General features: G+C 42.9%; 1 protein-coding gene across 3 annotated transcripts in view; it reads right to left on the reverse strand.

The window, feature by feature from the left end:
* The window catches only part of LOC122944520 (probable phospholipid-transporting ATPase IIB), a 302,414-nt gene that overhangs the window by 102,356 nt on the left and 182,401 nt on the right, over window positions 1–17,657 (reverse strand). For all 3 annotated transcript variants that reach the window (XM_044302895.1, XM_044302897.1, XM_044302896.1), the window contains exons 12-14: window positions 17,175–17,335; window positions 13,739–13,881; window positions 1,982–2,094 (exon numbers count right to left, since the gene is read on the reverse strand). In XM_044302895.1, coding sequence (XP_044158830.1) covers window positions 1,982–2,094; window positions 13,739–13,881; window positions 17,175–17,335 — 417 coding nt within the window. The remainder of the gene's footprint in view (window positions 1–1,981; window positions 2,095–13,738; window positions 13,882–17,174; window positions 17,336–17,657) is intronic.

Below are 17,657 nucleotides of genomic sequence, written 5' to 3' on the forward strand. Positions count from 1 at the left end.
GATCTGCCTTTCAAGAAGAGTGGGATGCCATGCCTCAGCAGACAACAAGTTGACTTGTAAACTACATGAGACATCGTTGTCAAACTGTTTTTGATGCTCAAGGCCACATGACAAGTTTTTGAGACACTGCCATTTTTTGTTGGGGTAAACCCACCACTGGTGTTGACTTTTGTTTCAATAAATTGTTTAAGTGAGGAAATCACCATTGCATGGTTCTACTGAAATGCCCTACTTTCATGATATAATATTACTGTAGCATGAACTTTTTAAGTTTTCCATAAATTTCACCCAAAAGCCAAATATCCCTAACTTTTTGTGAGTAGTGTATATTATATTTACTAGTAGCTTATTTTTTTTTTATTTTAGGATCAAATAAAGTAAATGGTTTCTTTTTAAGGGATTTCGGGCATTTCGGAAACATAAAGAGGTCTCCTTTGCAATTAAAACTTGGTGAGTCAAGGAAAATGTTTTCATTTCCAGCATTACATAACTGAGTTGAATGATGGCAGGCAACACCTAGCATACTTATATCATTATTATTAGGCACACAATGCTTTACGTTAAACGGTATAATATCCACCCACCATGTCCCTATGTGCTGTCGCAATAAGAAGAGCCCACTTTGGAGCCATGTGCTGTCTTAGGCTCAGTGCACTGAACCACTGATCCGTGAACACACTGCCCATCAAATTACAGTGCTGTATAATAATGGGTTTAACTTTTCTGCTCATCTGCTTCTCAACTCCTGCTTTGAACCTTTGCATTTGCATTCTACATTCGCCGATGTCATTACAGACGCAAATAAATTAAGCGGATTTACTCCTTCTGAATTATGTTATGTTTATTGATGCTTGTATAATTTAATTTCACACAGATTCCATTAAAGATTATGCTCTCTGTCACGGAATGCTTCCAGTGGGAAAATATAATCATGTTATAATAGATTTCTCTGTTGCATTATTGTACAAGAGGGCTGTCTTTTTTTATTAATAAAACAGGATACAACACAAGAGAGGGAAATCAATGTTGCAAGACTCCTATTGCCTAACCGGGTAGGTGACTGGAAGCGCTTATTATCACAAATTGAAATTTCTCTGCGTGTTTCTGGAGTGGTCGCATGTATGTTTAATTAGGATCTGGGCAAGCACAATCTGCTTTACAACAGGTGGGTTTAAAAAAATAAAAAAATATTAGAGCCATATACAAGCCAGACACAACAGAGGCACTCATAGTATAAATGATGTGGGTTTCACACTGTGCACTGCAAAGGATGAAATCTACTCCATACATGGACCTGCTGCAGATTTAAATGATGTGTGGAATCCATTTTGGAAATTTTCAGATATGGATGTAATTCTTTAAATGGAGCCTGTCACCACCCTGGATCTTGCAGAGGTGCATATCTGTGCACTTGTGCCACATGCACAGTTCAGTTATTGAAGCCGCTGCCCACAGAAGGTAACAGATGCCACAGGCACACAAAGGAGATATGCGGAGACTAGGAGATGGAGAGAGGAGGAGAATGGGGGCTCCATTCTGATGGGAGCAGCTGGGTTCCAGCACCAATAAATACAGCCCCTGGGCTCTTTTCACCTTGTTAGCATAATTATGAAAACCTGTTTTTTGGAGGCTAGAAAAATGTGATTTGGACAGAAAGTTGTATTTGGAAATGCCAATAGGGGAGCTACAGTGCCATACAAATGGTCCAGGGTGGTGACAGACTCTCTTTAAAGAATCACATTTGTATCAGAAAATGTCTGTAATGTAAAGATCGGATTTCCAGTCATCTAAAAGCAATGCCAAAGCTGTGGGCAATTACTTCCCAAGAAGACTGCATGGAAGTCGGCAACATGTTTGCAGCAAGGACTGTTTGCGCTGGTTTTAATTCAGAAGCACAGAAGAAAAGAAATGTCACATAAATTAAGAATTCCTCACACAGACTTTAGTAATTCACCTCAAGTGCCTAGAAAACCTGGCTTACCAGTGAGTAGGAGCTCGTTACATGGCTCTGGATTTCATCCATTGTATCTGTACCATAGGACACGGTGCCAAGGTGAAGACGCTTGAAGACCATTTCGTTTTGGGTAAGTGTTCCTGAAAGACATACGGTATGCTTAAAAGTCAGATGATTTTACATCAAACCATTTTAATAGTTATTGCAATGCAGCAGATTATTATTATTTTTTATTTAAGAAAATATACATCTAACAAAAGGTGAAACTGTGGTGTTTCTATAGCCGAACTCAGGGGCGTAGCTAAAGGCTCACAGGCCCTGGTGCAAGAGTTCAGCTTGGGCCCTCAGTGTTTAGCGGTCAGGGAAGCACATAGCCTTCATGCTGCCTGAGGCAAAAATTGAGACAACCCCTACCCCATGGCAAATTCTTGACCCAACCCCCCCCGGTGCAAAGATTTTTGCCGCCCTAGGCAAAGATCCATTTTGCCGCCCCCTCATGTCACTCACTTACTGACAGACACACACACACTGACAGACAGACACGTACTCAGACACTCACTAAATGACGTACACAGAAACTCACTGACAGACATACACTCATTTAGACACACACTCACTGACAGACATACACCTACCCACTGAAACACACACAGAAACTCACTGACAGACACTCACTCACTGGCAGACAAACACACACATATAAACTCACACAGACACTCACTGACAAACACAAAGACACTGACCGACAGACATCCACACTCAATAACAGACACGAATACATTTAATGACAGACAGACACTCACTGACATACATACACAGGCAGACACTCACTCAGTCAAACACTTAAACACTCACCTCCCTGGGGTCCAGTGTGGTGCAGCTCCTCAGTCCTCCAGTGCGCTGTTTAGTATGCCGGGGCCGGAATGACGTCATATTCCAGCACAGAGGGCGCGTGAGGGAAGAGTGTGGAGCTGCTATAACAGCCTCCTTTGCCGCCCACCTCCTCTCCTTCGGTAATTTACTAGCAGAGCAGGAACCTGCCATCAGGGTAAGCAGATGCCTGCTCTGACATATTTAAGAAGGAGCTCAAGAGCTGCTCGCCCAGGGCTGCAGCCCCAGACAGGGGGAGCCCACCAGCAGGCCGGCGCCCTAGGCGAACGCCTAGTTCGCCTAATGGTTGCACCGGCCCTGAACCCCTTCCCTCCAGCTAGAGGTGTAACTTGACCAGCATGCACTTTCTATAATACTGGCGTCTTCTTATGCGGCACAAGGGTCTTTGGACCTCCTCAGGCTCCTGGGCCCGGTAGCGACTGCTACATCTGCAGTCCCTATAGCTACACTCTTGCCCTAACTCACCTGGAACCTCTAACCTGGATTGATGGCAATCTCTGTGCACCTTCTCTTCGACAGGTCACATGCACATCCGTCCAAAAATATAAGACCTAAGGCAGCAATTTGCTAGGTTGCGTAAGAACTGGCTTAGCTTTCCCAGTGTGTGCATGACAAGAACACTATGGCCAACCGTGAAAATCTTTACTGACTTATCAGTATAATCTTCATTAGCCCGTTTACTATTTTTTTTTTATATTATAGTTGCCACTTGGAAACTATCAACAAGCAGGCTAACTTCTGAAGCAACTTCTGACAGCTCATGGATTAAAGATCCACTTTGCAATGACAACACATAATTAGTGTTGTACTGTATGGATGTTATAGAAGGGGGTCTTTGCTCTGAACTCCCTGTATCAGTCAGAACAGGGAGATGCTATGTAGGGGAGATTATTGCTATGGGTGACTTGGCCTATCCATATTCACGGTGCCAGCAACCTTTTCTCTAGAGCTGTGACAGCTTCATATTGATGAGCTTGTATTTTCTGAGTGATTTGGCATAAAACACACAAAGAGTCACACTAGTGAACCCCCCCTAGCTTGATTTAAAGCTGTAGCAGGCTTGTGGTCACATAGGTAACTAAGGCTACTTTCACACTAGCGTTTTGGCTTTCCGTTTGTGAAATCCATCATGGGCTCTCACAAGCGGTCCAAAATGGATCAGTTTTGCCCTATTGCATTCTGAATGGAAAAAGATCAGCTCAGAATGCATCAGTTTGCCTCCGTTCAGTCTCCATTCTGCTCTGGAGGCGGACACCAAAACACTGCCTGCAGCGTTTTGCTGTCCGCCCGACGAAGCAGAGCCAAACGGATCCGTCCTGGCACACAATGTAAGTCAATGGGGACCGATCCGTTTTCTCTAACACAATCTGGCACAATAGAAAACGGATCCGTCATGGCTATAGAAGACATAACACAACCAGATCAGTTCATGACGGATGCATGCGGTTGTATTATTGTAACGGAAGCATTTTTGCAGATCCATTATGGATTCGCAAAAACGCTAGTGAGAAAGTAGCTCAGTGATAAAGGAGAGGGAGGGGACTCCATCTCTCACCCCACTGGTCGCCCTGCAATGTGTTCGTGGAGTGCAGAAAGGTTTCTATGGCAGCCAGGAGCCTAAAAAATGGTCCTTTGGCCTGCTTTTGGCATGACTGAACAGGAATTATGTCAGTTATTATAGCAAGTATTATAGGAGTATTCCATTGTATTATATGAGTGATCAGAAGATTGCACACTCAAGTTCCCTAGTGGGACAAAAAAAATAAAAAAAAATAAAACAAGGTAAATATAATGATACAAAATAATAATACATATTTGCCCTTTCTTTTGCAAACATGTTTATTTACCTTAAGAATATATTAAGAAAGAATACATAACGGGGGTATCACTGTGTCCGTAATGACCCACACAATGAGATGACATTTTTTTGGTCCCATACAGTAAACAGTGTAAAATATAAAAAAAGCCAAAGTTGCTGTTCATTCCACCTCCCAAAAGTGCAAGAAGCAACTAAAAAGTTGAATGTACCGTACTCCAAAATGGGTCCAATGAAAACTAAAATTCGTCAAGTAAAAAAACAAGCTTTCATAGAGCTCCATCAACTGAAGAATAAAAATGTTATCAGTATTTTAATGCAGTGACACATAAACAGGTTTGTGCAAAATTACAAAAACATTAAAACTACAAAAACATTAAACAGTGAATACCATAGAAACAAACCCCCAAAAACTATGGCAGATATCAAGTGTTTTTTTCATGTCATCCCAAAACATTTTAAAAAGTTATACGTTAGATATAATTCACAAAATAATGACATTAAAAACTCGGCCCACAACAACAAGCCACCCTAAGGCTATGACAACGGAAAAGCACAGTTATGCAGAGATGATAAAACAAAAAAGTACCAAACTAGGCTGCATCCCTAATGACACCTTTACGCAAACATGGTATCACTGGACTTCATTCTGCTCCTTGGCAGCCATGTATATGTGGGGGTTTCAGGTATTTGATCGTACCTATAAGTACAGTTAATAATCCCCCTTCTTCTTCTCTTTCATCCGTTTTTTAAACAGAGACACAAAATATGATAACAGATCCATCAACAGCAGCTTTTTGATTTTTTTTTATATTGTAAAATTAGGATATTTTCTAAACTGCACGATGTAACAAAGAATTGAAAAATAAGTGGAAGCAAAAAAAAGACTTTTATAGTTATACTTTTTACATCTGTTTACTGTAGGACCAGACTGCAAAGATTAGAAAGCACCCGAATCCGAATATAAACCAAACAAATGGTTGTAATATTTGTTCATGCAGAGCATATCCCTTGCCATAACGCTTATATAAGTATTTGTATTGCCTTTTGAAACTTATAATAAATTATTCTTAGAATAAACTTGATGCCATGAAGGTGGCGAAAAAAGTTTTAATTTAAAGCGAAAAAGGGAAGAAAATGTATTCCCAAACTGAAGTGGGTAAGAATTGCGGCTTGTAGATGATGAGTATTGTAGACTTTACAAATCTCTTATTCTCTGAAGTGAGATTACTGCTGGTTGAAGGTTAATCCTTGGAAATAAGACTTCTCTGTGAACGTATCTACAAATGGGATCAGAGACAAATCCAGGTACATGATAGCAGAAATGGTCTTCTAAGATAAACAGTGTATACCTTTATCCACAGTGTCGGACTGGGCTGCCCAGGGCCCACCAGTAAAATGTATTTTGGGGGCCCTGTGTACAAATACATTTAAATATTACCTGCTCACACAGCAGCAAGACGCTACAAGATGATTAAGGGGGTCCCTGCAGCAGCTTTGAGAAGGTGGGTCACTGGGAAAAGAGGCTACTGGCTGTCCTGCCTCTGTACCTAAAGGTCATCTCCGCTACCTGTTCGTGTCTATGATAATAAGCTGGGTAGTTTCTTAAATAATGTACCCAGTTTTTTAGATGAACATAGGCTGGTTGAGGTGCTGCACATTGAATATATGTATGTAGTGCAGTAAGTCTACTGTGTTATGTGCCACTTGTGCAGGGAGTGGGAGACTAGGGGCCCGCATTGCTCAGGGGCCCACCGAGGGATTCACCTGTACCCCTCTGGGCCAGTCCGAGCCTGTTTATCCAGCTAAAACCGCAAGACTATGGATGTATGACTATATCAGAACCGCAGATACAGGATTTTGGGAGCTTAAAGGGAGACTGACAGGCCCAATAACCATAATTAGCTGTACATATGCATGTACAGGTCTTCTAATGTGCATTAAAAACATATAAGTATCCCCCCTGTCCACATTATGAATACAGTTAACTCACGTTTTATAACCTGAACTAATCGCTGTTCTTTCTGCCCAAGGGGCGGGGTTTCAGCTTCTCTTGCGCCCAGCCAGCATCAGCCCAACCGCCGTTTTTGAAGCGCCGCCCAGCTCATCAATATTCACTTAGCTGGGCGGCTTCTGCAGTCCCCGACCTTCCGAGATCCGGTGCATGCCCAATAGAAAGCTATGGGTGCCAGGCTGAAAGCGAGTCCGATGCCCATAGCTTTCTATGGGGTATGCGCCGGATCTCGGGCGGTCGGGGACTGCAGAAGCCGCCCAGCGAAGTGAATATTGATGAGCTGGGCGGCGCTTCAAAAACGGCTGTTGGGCTGATGCTGGCTGGGCACAAGAGAAGCTGAAACCCCGCCCCTTGGGCAGAAAGAACAGCGATTAGTTCAGGTTATAAAACGTGAGTTAACTGTATTCATAATGTGGACAGGGGGGATACTTATATGTTTTTAATGCACATTAGAAGACCTGTACATGCATATGTACAGCTAATTATGGTTATTGGGCCTGTCAGTGTCCCTTTAAAAGTCATGTTTTCTCTTTCCATTCTGTTATGCTAAACCGTGCAAGAATGGAGAATAAAAAAAAAGTTAATTTGTAAATCTTAAAACTAAATGTGATGGAAATGTATGGAAAATATCAACTAAAAAATACGGACAAATCTACAATAAATCAAGTGGATCTGTCAGGACCCATCACTGCTCAAATATAAAATGGAAGCAGAGTATCTACAATAAAAAAAGAAAGTGGTAAAAAAATAATTCTAGACTGGAGAAAAAAAAGAAAAGAAAACTGGTACTGGGAGTGTGACGGAGCAGTGACTCCCTTTTTCTTTCCTTTTTAATGCTTTCTACCAGAATATAAAGGAATTTTGAATAAAAAGCCAATGGTTCTGCAAAACGAATGTCCGGCAGTTCTATTCTGCTAAGTTTGTGAAGTACACCACATTAGGAAAAGATCTGACTGAACTCATTCTTACATTGGATCTGCATGGAAAACCCTGCAATTTGACATGACAGTAATCGAAGACTACATCATCCTGATCTTCTACTCCACCCCAGCAATCCTCATATGATCCATGCAGAGATGGGCACCATCACAGGCCATCAGCTACTGCGATATGTCAAATTGCCCCCCTCCTGGAATATGCTCTGTGACTTCTAGCCAACTGCTGGCCTTTTATCACTAGGCTCTTCTGAAAAATCTGCTGAAAATCATACTGAACCTGTCTCAGACCAACTGCGAACCTGACCAATTCCAGTTTCCCTGTAGATTTTAAGCCCTTGCGAGCAGGGTCCTGTACCACTCTGTTAATAAGTTCATGCTTATTGTACTTGTTTGGTTTTATATTATGCATGTATAACCCGTTTTAGATTTACATTGCCTAGGAATTAATGGCGCATTAAAATAAATAAAAATAATATAATACTGTACTGTACTGTGCATACTGAGCCTATGTGGTCACACACTGCCCGAATCTAGCCGGAATAAGTAGATTAAAGAAATAACTCAGCATTCTGACCCTCAAACTCTTCGAACATTAGAGCTCATTCTGACGACCGTATATAAGTGTCCGCATCCATTCCGCAAATTTGCGGAACTGATGCAGACCCATTCATTTCAATGGGGCCACAAAAGATGCGGACAGCACACGGTGTGCTGTCTGCCTCTGCGCTTCCGTTGCGCAGCCCAGCAAAAAAGATGGAACATGTCCTATTCTTGTCTGTTTTTGCCCTTTAGAAGCATTCCAGGTTTGAGTCCATGTATATGTTTGTTCCATGCACCCCCTGTAGTCCTCTGTGCAGACTTGAAGCAACCCTCTATCTGGTCCCACCAAATTTAAAGTAGAAAATATAAGACACTAGAGGTACCACTGCATTCAACTAAGCTAGCTCTACAAGTAGGGATGAGCAAACTTCTGTTTTCAAGTTCGGGGTACAAGGTTCGGGTTATCTAAGAATTCCATTATAAATTCTGCTACCACAGACCATAAATTACAGTATAGTGGTACAGTATAGTAACATGGCAGCTAATGAAGGAGCATGTGACTCGACCTGACCAGATATATCTACAGGGCGGACAGGGAACTTAAAGTGTCCCTGGAAAAAAAAAACTGAAAGTGGCCCTATTTTGTTGTGGGGCCCAAATTAACAGAAGGTGGGGCAACACAAGTAGGCTGGGCCAGCAATACCATATTGCAGCAAATTATACTACCACTGCAGGGCAAAATACTACAGTGCATCACAAAATACTGCTCCAGCAGCACAAAATACCTCTCCAAAAATTGGGAAGCAACAGATCAATAATTACCATGCCTGGTGGCTGTGAGGAGGGCTCAGGTGGCCCCCTGGGCACTGGCAAGTTTCCCTGTAGGGTCTATGGCCTGTCTGCCCCTGCCCACCTATCACTGCACTGCACATGAGCGAGTTTCTAATGTTGTGCCCAGCATTTTTCAAAGAAGGCCACTAGTGAAGGGGTCCAGCCACATGCTGCTCCTTCATCGAGCATGTTGGGACTTTCCTGTGAGTGAGTTAGACTGCACTCAATCAGGGGGTAGCACTTTCAAATGAGGTCATGATTGCTGTTCTGTTAACAACATTATATCAGCAAGTGAATTAAATGGCTGTTGCCTGCACGTTCGTAAAATTTAGTAAAATTTGTCCGACCCCTTTAAATATCATGAAAGCAGCAGTCAGCACCAACAATTGCTGCAGTGACACCAACCAACATTTAGTCCCCCACATCTGCTTCTAGGATGCTGGCTGACTACCAGTAGTGTTGCCTTTACATCTTATACTAGTTTCTTCCCCTATCGCAGCTTTCCTAGCCTTCTGGCCATACAATCTGTTCGATATAGGAGCAGAGGATGCAATAATGCACAACTAGGCACATTTGCCACTACCCTCATCATCCACTGATTGTGCCTGCTATGAACCGATTTTTTTTTTCTGGAAGCTTGGAAAACAGTACTGTAATGAATATAGTATATCGCAACGCTGTACATCAAGTTCAAAACCTAGCAAGGACAGAAGGATCTGCCCCTGAACATAATGGGCACTTGATACCTATTCACCAGAGACACATCTGCTTCAAGCGACCTTCCGAAAAAAAAACATCTGTAAATTGTATCATCTTGAATCCATGTTGGTTTCTATGGGCTATATCTGGAGTTAGATTTTACGATTTAGGAGTTCCTGACTGCATTGTGCTTTAAACAATGGCATTATCAAATGCAACCAGTAAGAAGATTAAAGTTTTCCCTGCAGATTAACCACAAATGATCTGTCCTCCCGCTTCAGCATCATTTGTTCATTTATCACATAACATCAAGTATTTCTGGTCACTGTCAATATGCTCTGCATCTTTGTCGTTAACAGATGTCTTCTCTTGTCGAATGAATTACTTTAAGTCTCACGCACTGCTGGCCACAGATGTGTCACTATAGCAACATCATTAATTTCAGATCTTACCGGAAACATGCACTCCAATCAAACCTAATTATACCATGTTGCTTTCTTGTCCTACAATAAGGAAACTATAATGCAATTATTGAGATACTTCGTTCTCCATTCTGCAGTGGCAAATGAGACAACCACTGTGATGGACGCCCCATGTCAAAAAGCTTATTGATGAAGCACAATCCCAATTTGCAATCATACAAAGGGCTACCTTGCAATTACAGAAGAAATGTAATGCTCCACAGAAGCAAAAACGAATTCTCCATTATTTAGCCAAAGCTGAAAACTTTCAGTCCAGACACTGTTTTAACGATTGGTTTCCTTTAAAGCCGAAATGACATTCTTTCCTATTAATTTAGAAAGATTTCACGTTTTGATTTATGTTCATTTGCCAGCTGAAGGTATCTGTGTTGGTCGCATGTTCATATGTGCCCGCATTGCTCAGAAAAATGACATTTTAATATATGCAAATGAGCCTCTAGGAGCAATGGGGGCGTTGCCATTACACCTGGAGGCTCTGCTCTCTCTGCAAAGATAACGCCCCTGTTGTTCCTAGAGGCTCATTTGCATATATGAAAACATCATTTTTCTCAGCAATGCGGGCACATATGAACATGGGACCAACACTGATGCCTTCAGCTGCCAAGTGCACATGTAACAGGTCAGCCAGTGTCATAGGTGCAAATCTGATGACAGATGCCCTTTAAAGGGATTCTGCCATAACACAAATTCAGATTTTAAACCAGTCATGCTCCACAGATTACCTTGAATCGGCTTTGCTGTTCTATACTGTAATCCGTCCAGTAGTTTTACTGAAAAATGACTTTTATAATTATGCTAATTAATCCTGAAGGTGCCCAGAGGGGCGTTATGTTCCACTTTGTGTGCCCAGTAACGCCCCCCTGCAGTGCCCAAAACGCCTTCCTCCTGAATCCCTAACCGCCCACAGCGTCTCATCCCTCTCCTCCCCCTCCCTGACGGCCGAGCGAAGTCTCGCGCAGACGCAGTACCCACTGAGGGCTGCGCCAGTGCGATTTGCTGGAGACTGAGGGCAGGAGCTTCATCGTCGTCACTGGGCATGCGCCAAGCCCAGTGACGTCCGATGCTCGCTCTTCCCTCAGTCAGCCTGGGAGGAAGCGCAGAGGATTGCTGATCGGCTGATGCACGCTGCGCTTTCTCCCGCCTGCCTGCCTGCCAGACTCAAGCCAGCGGTACTGCGTCTGCGTGAGACTTCACTCGGCCGTCAGGGAGGGGGAGCAGAGGGATGAGACGCTCTGGGCGGTTAGGGATTCAGGAGGAAGGCGTTTTGGGCACTACAGGGGGGGTGTTACTGGGCACACAAAGTGGAACATAACGCCCCTCTGGGCACCTTCAGGATTAATTAGCATAATTATAAAAGTAGTTTTTCAGCAACACTACTGGACGGATTACAGTATAGAACAGCAAAGTCGATTCAAGGTAATCTGTGGAGCATGACTGGTTTAAAATCTGAATTTGTGTTATGGCAGAATCCCTTTAAGTATGAAATCACAATTCAACAAATATCCCCTCACAATTTGCTACCCATTTTCTCCTAAATACAATAAAACCCCATTTGTGGTCGTAAACTGCTGTTTGGGGATACGACAGGGCTCAGATGGGAAGGAGCAGCATCTGGATTTTCTAACATGGAATTTGCTGAAATTGATTTTAAGAGCAATAACTTTGAAATTTTTTCGCTGACTGAGCTATGTGGGGGCTTATTTTTTGCGGGACAAGCTTCAGTTTTTATTGGCACTATTTTGGGTACATTTGGCTTTCTGATCGCTTTTTATCTCATTTTTTGGTAGGTGAGGTCACAAAAAAAGCTGTTTTGGAGTACTTTTTATTCATTTATTTACAGCGTTCACTTGATGGGATAGATCATATGATATTTTTGTAGAGCCAGATCTTTTAGCGCTGTGTATACTGCGATCTGGAAGGCAGCGACACACGGGGACAGGGACACATACCTTCTCTATGGGGCGCCCTGCTGTCACTGACAGCGGGCCCCTCGCTCAGCAGATGCACGATTAGCGTGCAGCTGCATCTCTGCATTTCTGATATGTCCATTCAGACATAGACTATAAACGTCCTGCGGGTGGGAATCTATGGGCAATCGGGAGGTGGTTAAGGAGACTGCACGACCCCGCTAGGACGTGACAAAACCGAATAAATGAATAAACTGACATGGACAACATACAGTTGGTTAACCAGGCCGACGGTCGGTTTCAGTTTTTTTTCGGTTATCGGCCAAGCTCTAGCAGCACCCCTTCTGAATAATCATTTATTCACCCTTGCAATGTTTCACCTCACACAGGAGCCTTTCTGAAAAAGGGATTCAGAACAGACCAGCCTCAGGGGTGTGTGGATCAACCCAGGAACACCGGAGAGAGGGTTGCTTCATTCTATGGTCAGCTACAATCCTATACACAACACATTCCCTACAACAGAGGTACTTAAAAAAAAAAAAAAAAAAAAACACCTCATCTCTTCAGTATTATGTGTACAGTGTTCCAAAGCAAAGACACTACTACTACAAATGGGAAAAAGAGAAACAGGAAAAAAAATATATAACTATACAAAATGTCTAAAATATTACTTATAATAAAAATCGTTACCAGATATTTAAAAGAAAACCCTGCAATCAGTAAATTAGATTGCAAGCCCTTGTGGACATTGCCCTCTTTCCTTCTGATTCTTTGTGTCCAATGTACTTTTTATTGCTTCATGTTATGCACTTAAATCCTTTAGTATTTCACATGTTTGGTGGCCTGGAAGTGAATGGAGCTGCAGAAAAAAAGGGCTGACTTACATCTATGTTTAACTAGCAGAGGAACAGCCTGTGGAAGTTCGCCGGATCCAGCATAGCTGGACACGGCCTGCACCGCTGGACCTGATTGACTATAAAGGGATCCGGATGCTTTCTGGCATAATTGCCAGCTGCAGCTGGACAAGAAATTCTGCATGCAGGTATTTTTGTGCAGTTAAAGCTGGCAATAAGGCCAGAAAATGGCCGGATCACTGCCAGATCCCAATATAGTCAATGGGGACTGGTGGTGCATGGACGTGTCCGGCTATGCCGGATCTGGTGAACTCCAGAAGGCTGTTCTGGCAGAGGATGAAACGCGGATGTGAATCAGCCCTAATAATACAAGAGACATCAAACTAACATAAACAAATACATTAGTACAGATAAAGTTATGCAAGTTGCTAAGTAATTGATTAATAACAGTACAAACCATTGTGTCAGGGGTGGCGATTCATGCTCTCATAATCAAATTACATACAAATCCATATTCATGGAACGGTTACCACACTTGAATAATAGATAACTAATGTTCCCTCCATGCTGACACGGCATAAAGTGAATAAATGTGATATGTAACACTGATGTACATGAATTTGGATGTACAATATTGTCGAGAGCCTGACACAGCATGTTTCTGCATGTCGCTAGCTCTAAGTTATCAAATATTACACAATTAGTTGCTTGTCTTTTTCTTTACAGGTTTGGTAATAGTGTGGTAAATACTGTATGTGACCAAAGTAATTACCATATTTAATCTGAAAATTGTGGCATAAAAGCAGACTTACCTGTTTTGTCGGTAAGTAAATAGACTAAACGTCCCAGCTCTTCAGGAATGGTGCTGGTTCTCACCACTGTGCCCGGTATGTTCTCATCTCTCATGATCATCCAGCCATATGCAGCTTTCCCCATGTCCAAGTTGACTCTCAAACTGACAGACAGAAGAGAAACTACTTATTTTCAAAAGATTTTTATGGATATTTTTTCACACTTTTCAACAAACGACTTGGTACAAATTGTCGCATCTTAGACTAGGCCCCTTTCCAAGCCTGTGAAGTCAGAATCACACTATAGGAAAAAGCACCTCTCTGGGGGCCAGGACCGCGGGAGTGTGCAGAGGCCGGCGCCTTTTCCTATAGAGGACCAGCACAACCACCACTGGATATGAGCAGTAACCCCTGGATATGAGCAGTGCATAATGTGATGAAAAAATCACAATACATCACAATACATTAGTAAGTGCCTTGTATTAAAGGGGTTCTGCACTTTCAATTAACTGATGATCTATCCTCTGGATAGATCATCAGCTTCTGATCGGCGGGGGTCCGACACCCGGGACCCCCGCCGATCAGCTGTTTGAGAAGGCAGCAGCGCCGCGGCCTTCTCACTATTTACCGCCGGGCCGCCCGCCCACTGACGTCACGACTAGTATCAACTACAGTGGGCGCGGCTAAGCTCCATTCAAGTGAACAGAGCTTAGCCGCGCCCACTGTAGTTGATACAAGTCGTGACGTCAGTGGGCGGGCGGCCCGGCGGTAAACAGTGAGAAGGCCGCGGCGCTGCTGGAGCGCCGCTGCCTTCTCAAACAGCTGATCGGCGGGGGTCCCGGGTGTCGGACCCCCGCCGATCAGAAGCGGATGATCTATCCAGAGGATAGATCATCAGTTAATTGAAAGTGCAGAACCCCTTTAACTTTCTCTGCCTCCAGAGTTACACTGATGCCTATTACACTGATTCCTCTGTGGAGAGGAGCAGGAAAGGGTTGGTGACGTCATTCACCAGCATCTGAGTTCTGCAATGCTGTACAGTAGAGAAGTGCCAGGTAAGTGGGTACTTTTATTGTTTTCTGTAGACAGAAATATTATGCCACATGAAGAACAAATGTTCACTGGAGATTGACTTTAAAGAGGTTCTCCGGGAATTAAAAAAATAAAATTACTGTAAATTATACTTTATTATAAATATATTCCCAAATAGCTTTCATTAGATATAAAGGTTTGTTTTGTCTAGAGAGCAATCATCGGGGGAAATAAAATGTCCGCCGTCTTATTAGTACACACAAAACCTGTCCTAATCACACAGCAGGAGAAGTTACTTCAGAACTCTGAGCTAAAGAGCTGCCTCATCCTCCTCTCCTACTTGTCAGGGGTCATGATCCTGTATACAGCTAAGGGTCCATTCACACGTCCGTAGTGTATTGTGGATCCGCAAATTGCCGATCCGCAATACACCCGGCCGGCACCCCCAATTGCGGACAAGAATAGGACATGTTCTATAATTTTTTTTTGAGCCGCGGACCGGAAGATCGGGGGCGCGCTCTGGAAATGCGTATAGCACACAGTGTGCTGTACGCATCCATTCCTGCCCCATAGAGAATGAATGGGTCCGCACCCGTTCCGCAAATTGCAGAACGGATGCGGACCCATTTTACGGACGTGTGAATGGACCCTAAGGCTACTTTCACACTAGCGTTTTGGCTTTCCGTGTCTGAGATCTGTCATGGGCTCTCAGAAGTGGTCCAAAACGGATCAGTTATGCCCTAATGCATTCTGAATTGAAAAGGATCCGCTCAAAATGCATCAGTTTGCCTCCGTTCAGTCACCATTCCGCTCTGGAGGCGGACACCAAAACGCAACTGATCCATCCTGACACACAATGTAAGTCAATGGGATGGATCAGTTTTCTCTGGCACAATAGAAAACTGATTCGTGCCCCCATTGACTTTCAATGGTGTTCATGACGGATCCATCATCGCTAAAGAAGACGTTTATGACGGATGCATGTGGTTGTACTATTGTGACGGAAGCGTTTTTGCAGATCGATGACGGATCCACAAAACAAATGTGAAAGTAGCCTAATATGAGCTTCAGCTGAATCTCTTTGAGGAGACATGAAGTACAGAGAGGAGGGTGGGGGTAATGAGCAGCAGCACTTGTACTTCATGTCTCCTTATGAACTCCATTCCTAGAGATTCAGCTGAAGATCTTATCAGCTGTATCCAGGATCATAATCCCTGACAAGCAGAGCAGAGAGGAGGATGAGGCAGCTCTTTACCTCAGTGCTATGAGGTAAATTGTCCTGTTGTGTGATTAGGACAGGTTTTGTGTGTACTAATAGGACGGTGGTTATTTTGTTTCCCCTAATGATTGCTCCCCAGACAAAACGAGCCATAGTAACTAATGACATGTATTTGGGAATATATTTATAATAAAGTATTACTTAAGTATTTAAATTTTCTTAATTCCCAGAGAACACCTTTAATATCCACAGCAAAGCCTTGCATGAGAAAATAAACTCACCTGCTTTCTCTGTGGGTGTCTCAACAGAAGCTTTAGACTACTGCTTCCATCTATGTTCTACGTGGGGAACCATAGGCAGACTTGTAAAGAGACAGGACGTTCAGGCCAAATACCATAATTCATCCTCTGACACCTCGTCACTTTAGTGTTCAGGTTAACCCTTAAATTCAATGGCTGAACTCTGAACTCTTCTGAGCCAGAAATATGCTGAGAGAAGTTGTCACTTGTATTGGCAGCTCATACAAAGTGTGAATTATTCAGTAGGTGCCGACACCACAGGTTATGGTGGGAATAAAATGGACGGTACATTTTTGTTACTATTTGTAGTACCAATGACGGCTCATTGACTATGACCGCAAGGCCTGAAGTATGTAAGTGTTCACTGGCACAACCTATAAAGAGCTCAGGGAGCTAGGGGAGTGAAGGGTAAAAAGAGTGCAGGCTTGAAGGGTCACTGGAACTGAGGATATAAAAAATTCCTTCTTTTTCATGGTTCACTTTAGTAAAGCACAGATAATTTAAAATAAAATAGAGTAAAAAATGTGAAGAGGAACAAGGAATCCATATACTATACAGTGTATATACAATGAAAATGAAAGGGAAGGAAATGGTGGGTGGGATAAGAGCAAAAGTGTATCTTTGACACTGGGATACGTGGTAAGGGTATTTAACATTGCAATGTTAACACACTAACGTTTTCCCGTGTATTAGATATCCTGATTAGTCTAGTAAAATGAACATTGCACAGAAATACAGTATTGCTTTCTGCAGAGCGATCCTTCAGGAATCAGCAGATTTGCTGGCACTTTCCCACTCAGCTTCCTGATAAGATCAATTTCCTTCACAATGTGAGCCAAGCATATATATCAAAAATGCAACATTCAGTGAAATTAGACATCCCTGTTTTTCTTTGCTACAAATGTACCTTATCGGAATAATGTAGGAAAATAACAAGAGGAACCGGAAGAGGTAGCGATACCATGGGCCAACAAACCCCTGCAAGGTGACCATCACTACAGAGAGCGCCACCAGAGCCAGAAATAACGCCTTTGTCAAGTGGTTCAGTTCCAGATCCAGGAGGCCCACCTGTGCAAAGGAAGCAAAGAAAAGTCATCCAGTGTCCTGATACAATGATCCAGCATGTGAATGCTCCTTTACAATACAGCAATATCTGCTCAGCGCATGTAGTCACTGACACAAAAGGAACCAAGGACTAGGCCTTTACAATGTTACTTGCAACATAAATCAAGAAATATATATTTCTATAAGGCTACATTCAAATGACGTTTTTGTAATGGCCATCACACGGCCAATTAGAACAAATTGAAGTCAATGAGACTATTCACATGGCAGTTTTTTTTTTTTTTTTTTAAAGGGAACCTGTCATCAATGTTGTGCTGTCCATAGT

The sequence above is a fragment of the Bufo gargarizans genome, chromosome 8 (assembly GCF_014858855.1).
Source record: "Bufo gargarizans isolate SCDJY-AF-19 chromosome 8, ASM1485885v1, whole genome shotgun sequence".
Classification (NCBI taxonomy): Eukaryota; Metazoa; Chordata; class Amphibia; order Anura; family Bufonidae; genus Bufo; species Bufo gargarizans.